Consider the following 6,208-nt stretch of genomic DNA (forward strand, 5'->3'; position numbering starts at 1 on the left):
TTAACTAGAATAGTCTGCCTCTTTCAAACTAAAGTCATTAATTGTACAAAAGACAGCAAATATATTAAAGTAAAGATCCATTGATTGAGAGCTACTAAAATTAGTATAAATAATTTTCAGTACGGACTAAAAAAGTAAGATCATATAACCATAACTTTTTTCTTGAAACAAAAAAGGTTAAAATAAATGTGTCTTGCAATTATTCATTTTGTTGCTGAAGTACCAGTGATACAGTTAATAAGCATGCCTGGGAAAATGATCAGATCTACACCATGAACAAAAAAATTAAACCATGGACACTCACAAATGTTTTCCTGTCACTTAACTTTGGTTTTTATTTCCTGTTTAACTAAATCCAGAATATGTTCTGTAATTAAAATGACAAATCAACTGTACTCCAGCAAACTGACTTAAAGATGGTCCACAGTAAGCATGCTTTCTCAACTACTATAACATAGTAATATGCATTAAAAAGGTAAATGCATGTGTCAGTATGACTGTTTGTGTATGTATTCATGCACATAGTTGAATGTACCTGTATGTATGGATATTGACATTATATATATATATATATATATATATATATATATATATATATATATATATACATACACACACACACACACACACACACACACACACACACACACACACACACACACACACACACACACACAATATATGAAAATGTAGATATATGTAAGCATTTCTGTATGACCACACACACACATATCACCTAACAAATGTATCTTGAATTTTTTTTTTGGTTGTTTTTGCTACATGTTTAGGTAGTCTGTAAAAATGAAAGCATGCCTGTAGTCTACAGAAAAATCCAGAGTTCAAAAATAATTGACATTTTGCATTTTCAAGCTAAGGGTAACAAATTCATAGGTTCATACTAGGCTATCTGCCCTAGGGCATTTATAAGCCTAGCTAGAGTGTGTTTGGCTTTCGTCACCCATTTTAAATTAATTTTGCTATGCCCTTTTTCAAGGTTAGTATACTGTGCCTCTGTCTAACAGTGACACAGAAGTGATACCCGGGGTAAACCTACGATCTCCCATCCACTCATCAAGATTCCTCTTGAAGAGAGTCAGTGAGGGACTCTGCCTAACCTGGACTGGGATTTTATTCCAGAGTGAAGGGAGCCTCTGGGTTATGAATCTGTCCCTCCAGCATGTCCTATTTATTTCAGTGCTGAGGTTCAAGTCTCTCGAGTGCATAGCTCAATGGGATTTGGATTTTCTGAGGTGCAACATGTCCATTAATTCCGGGTTGGACATGGCTTTATACGTCACCAAAGATGCAGTCTAGAGAAAACAATTCATGATTTAACTTTAACTGCATAATAATTGATTTAACTAACTGTTTTAAAAGTAAATGGAATAATTTAAGAATTGGGCTAATACTGAATTATTGGATTTTTCCATTTATGCAGGGCACACTGTGCATTACTCCTATAATTTTGCATGCATATAAGAAATGCTTTTTATGGAGCTCATTCCAAAAAATGGGAGACAACTGTTGCACATAGTTTCATTCATTTTATTTGTTTATTCACCAAATACAGTGAAAATGGTATTAAAATTTACAATGACTCATTCTTAGAATGTCATGACTTTTTTGCTTCCTTGTATTTTTTCAAATGGCGCTCTATTATTGAAAATATTAAGGTTTCATGCACATCATATAATACACTTTTCAAAAGAAAGAGTACAAAAAATATCAAATTAAAACACAAGTTCTAATGTTCCAAGAAATGAAAAGCCAAATAACAGCACGTTATTTGAACAATTTCGTAAACAGTGCAATTGTATTTTCTAAATGTGTCAGTTCCTAGCATTTCCATAAACAGAGCTTAAATCACAGTATAAGTATTTTCATCTTCTCTTAAATATGTCATTTCACATTGATGTGTGCAAAACCCTAAACACATTCAATAAGTCTTGTCCAATACTGGTATACAGTAAACAAACAATTAACAGTTGCATCATTTTATTTTTCTGTACAATCTACTCTGTACACTCTAATGAAAGAAAAAAAAATACCAACATTCTTTGATGCAATATAAGACTTCTTTAGGCTAGCATATCATTTTTAACAAATATCTGGATATAAAAATACAAATATGAGGAAATCTGTAAAAAGAAGCGTGCCCGAGTGGGTATGACCAATGGCACCAAAGGTGGGCACCAACATCGGAAGCACATGCAAGAAGATGGAATAAAATGTCTTTTTTAACAGAAAAAAATTGTATAGGTCCTTCTTTTGTCTACTTTCTTTCCGTCTCTGCTGGCTTGTGATTTTTTGGCTTCCGATCTGCTGGTATGCAAACTGGCCATATTTCATTTAAAGTGTATTAAATTATGTAGCTTTTTAAGTATTTAATAAGGTCAAATTTAAAATGAAAATGAGTTGATCTTTAGTATCAACCCTTAACTTTCCAATTCTAATCAATCCAATCTTCGAGTTGGAATTAGAGTGAGGTTTATATTTCGACTGTGTAGCTGAAGTACTTTTTCAGAGATAACGTGTGATGGAGAAATTTGTTGCAATGTAGTGCTGAAAAGACAGCTCCTGCGGCAAGGAACGAGAAAAGGACGCATAGTGCTGAAGTGGACGGCAAGTCAGAGTAGCGTAGTACTGAAATGGACAGCAAGCATGTCCCAGTGGAAGAAACTTCACCGTGCTAAAGGGATAGCTCCCTTTATTAGTAAACAGGAAAATCTCAAGGTACTAAAGCCACAACTCGATTTAGATCTCTTGCATGGTATGTAATAATTCCCACATGACAGTACATCACAAACCAGTTATTATTACTATTATTGTTTTGGAAAAAGAGACAACTTCTAGCCACAGAGTGGTTGAAAATGATGGTGGACAATGGAAGGATTCCAGTTTACAGCGCGTTGGCAATGGTATACTGAGATGTATGTGTGCAGTCCCCTTCTTGTTGCTTTTTTGTTCTGGAGTAAAAAGCCAAGGCATACGCCTCCTCTTTCAATTACTGCGCATTGGTTTGGGTTGATTTGGTTTTGGAGATTTGCCAGCAACCCCAACACTTCTCTCCTTCTTTCTGTGACCACAGTCCACAAACATGCACAGCCAAAAGTGCTTTAAAAATCAGTGAAAACAGTCTGCAGGTCGGTGCAGGGCTCCACTTCAACTTACACCCCAGGCGAGGACTTATCAGACATTCCCTTAAGGACTTCGTCTATTCTGTCGTCTTCAATAACAACTAAAAAACAAAATAATAATAACAACAGTTAGTCACTGCAGTACCTGCAAGTGTGTCCTTGAACATTGCATGACTGTATGCCTGTTTTATCCTAAAGCAATGATATCAGATTTGGACAATAATCGTATCATTGAACAACATGCACTTTTAACTACAAAAGGCTAACAACAGTGGAATAACCACAACCGCTTTGTTCCCAGGCAATTTATTACAATCACTTCAACGTCTAACTTGGACAGACAGATACAGACATTTTTACATGCTGAATATCTGCTGCTGTTACTAAAAAGACTGCATTCCATTCATGCACAAATGTGTGTAAGTGTGTGTGTGTGTGTGTGGGGGGGGGGGTACTTACTTGTAAATAATGTAATCCATGCCTTTGAATGTAACACAAACACTGACTGTGTGTGTACGTGTGTATCTGTCTGTCTATCTATCTACAAACACACACACACCTCAACCCAAAGTAACCTTAAATAACGGACTACGTTTTGTAAAACGAGTTACCCTAATTATACTCCTCATTTTTGCAAGGCTGTTTTCATATGCTGCAATAATTAAATTAGGTATGAAACAGCAGGCTGTTTGCACCTCTTTTATACCCCCTGCATTGACGTACCTGTGTTTTCATGTCTACGCATTTATACATGCATGTGCATACGCGTAGCATGTACTGTATTCACAACTGCCTATGGGGAAAATTACTTTAAACAGTAAAAAATTATATGAATACGGAAAAACGAAGTGGTGTTAAATGCTTTGGCGCTTTATGTTAAGGGAGAAATCTGGAGAAATAAGTGGGTGTGCTCTTACACTCAAAGCATTTACCCATGCTTTAAACAAACACAAGCAAACCTCCATTTTCTGCAGTCCAAATGTGAGTATAGTGGAGGTAGCATCCCCATTTAACAGAACGAGCTCGTGGATCACTGTATCCCAGAAAATAAGATTTGATTACTTCGTTATACCAAGCAAAGCTGGGGCGAAAGGGTTTTGTTTTATTTTAAAACAGTCTTTACATAAATGTTTTCAAAAAAATCAGTCGCTTGACCCGTGTTGTAAGGCTCAGGTCTGCAACAATAGATGGATGTACTACTACCGTGATGTACAAATAACCAAAGCTGAAATAACATGCAGCCGGCTAAGTCACAGTAAGGAACAAGTGATAAAGGCTGGACAGTGACATTTTCATTATAAAAATGGGCGTTAAACAATTGCGCATTTTATAGTTAGAAACATCTTTTTTGCCATGAAGTAGTAATCACAACACTGAAGCTTTTGCTAACAAAATCGCCACCCAATAATTCGCTATTGATATTGTTTAAAACGATTAAATGGTTTTACATTTATCATCATGCAATATATAACTTGTTTCCTGCGGTATTATTTACAGACACCAATATCACGTTTTTTGCTCTCTCTCTTGAAATACCTCTGTGAAGCAGAAAACATACATATAATGCCCCAAATGTTAGGTAGAATTGTATTAAGGAAATAAAAGCGACCCAACACATTCGGGCATGCAGATAAGCTTATGTTCCGCATCTTATGCATAACTGCAGTTAAGGGGAGGGGGGGGGGGTCATCTCCATCCCTGAAATGTTGTTGATGACATTATTTATAATCCGAAGAACAAAAACAATTACAACACTTCGGGGCTGCATACTCTGTTTCGAGCGTTCAGATTCAAAAATCAAAAAGGTATGAAAGTAACTCAAACTGTGTTTACCTCTCTTAGCTCTTCCGATCTGTCCCAGTTTTGGTGGCCTCTTGGCTTGGGATCCCCCAAAGAAGCTATTAGTGTCTTGTAGGCGGCAGCTGAAAGAGATCTGGCTGACGTCGCCTTCGGCTCCGAAATGAGCCATCTTCTCATCACCGTAGGGCAAAATTTCGGACATGATTCCTAGCAGCAAGGCAAAAAGGAGACAATAAAAATACCTATCCGGGGCTGTAAACCCAGACTGGTGCGCTGTCAACGAAATTTGCTTTTTCCTTGGATTGATGATCAGATGCTTTAATCCTAGTCTGCAACGGCGTGAAGGGTTTGCAGGATTGCTGGAATTATATGTGTGTGCTGTGAAGCTAGTTTGCAGCTCTTGCTGTAAATGATGTGGATGCAGCTGGAGAGGTTGCTTGCTGGTTTGACCAGAGGTGCGTGCTCACTTGCCGCTCTTGGAGATGACTGAAGAAAGAGCTAGGGGATCCCACATCATAAAGGAAACCCAGGCGGAAGAATGAAGTCATCCATCCGGGCTTGGGTGACGCGAGAGGGACTGTTTCGCCAGGTACCCTCCTCCTTCTGGCTAACAAAGAGCACAGTGACATCAAGAGGCAACAATGGAATAGCAATTAGACTGCAGGAGAAGGGCTGGGGTCGGGAGACAACATAGAAAAGTTCTTATACCTAGAAAAAAAAAAAAAAAACAGCAAAACGACAACGTTTCCTGTCCACATTTTTAACTTTGTCCTGTTTGCTCTAGTAGATTCTTTTGGACAGCGGACAGCAGGGCAGGCTATCCGTCGTGGTGAAAACTGGCGCAGTTTGGAAATCCAATTATTTAGCAAGTATTCTGCTTGGTGAATTGTTTGTTCACAAGATATAGGCTCGGGAAGACTAAGTGGTAATTTTGAATGCCCATTTATTTTAGTGTATCATGGAGACCCATTCACTGTCCGCCATTTTAATTTTGGTTTATCAGTATAGGTCTGAGTCGCTCTGTTATTTCTTAATTCCAAAAACCCTTCGATAGCTTAACTTAAATTTTAGACCTTTAATTCCGTCTACTTGTCAATAAAGGCACGGGGTGTTTCTTAAATGATAAAGCTTTTATTTCGTAAATACAGAAAAAGAAAATTGAAATGCAAATTCGGTTTTATAAAGGGTTTACAGGTTTAAGTTATTGGACAACAGTAGAGCAAAACTTGAGACAGTGGATAGACAAAGGGTCATTCACTGCAGATGTTTCT

The 6,208-nt window shown here is 37.4% G+C and overlaps 1 protein-coding gene across 1 annotated transcript; it reads right to left on the reverse strand.

The window, feature by feature from the left end:
* Window positions 1-1,531: 1,531 nt before the first annotated feature.
* CAMK2N2 (calcium/calmodulin dependent protein kinase II inhibitor 2) lies at window positions 1,532-5,439 on the reverse strand. Its single transcript, XM_044070633.1, has 2 exons — window positions 4,971-5,439; window positions 1,532-3,238 (listed from the first exon to the last, which is right to left on the reverse strand). The coding sequence occupies exons 1-2, from the start codon at window positions 5,137-5,139 to the stop codon at window positions 3,168-3,170; spliced, it is 240 nt and encodes a 79-aa protein (XP_043926568.1). The 5' UTR covers window positions 5,140-5,439; the 3' UTR covers window positions 1,532-3,167.
* Window positions 5,440-6,208: the final 769 nt, after the last annotated feature.

This window comes from Protopterus annectens, chromosome 4.part1 (assembly GCF_019279795.1).
Source record: "Protopterus annectens isolate FY-2018-M chromosome 4.part1, PAN1.0, whole genome shotgun sequence".
NCBI lineage: Eukaryota > Metazoa > Chordata > Ceratodontiformes > Protopteridae > Protopterus > Protopterus annectens.

Coding starts and splice junctions, on each gene's coding strand:
- CAMK2N2 (XM_044070633.1), bottom strand. CDS start 5,139: ATGTCCGAAATTTTGCCCTACGGTGATGAGAAGATGGCTCATTTCGGA. Junction 3,239..4,970: donor GATCGGAAGAGCTAAGAGAG/GTAAACACAGTT, acceptor TTTGTTTTTTAG/TTGTTATTGAAGACGACAGA.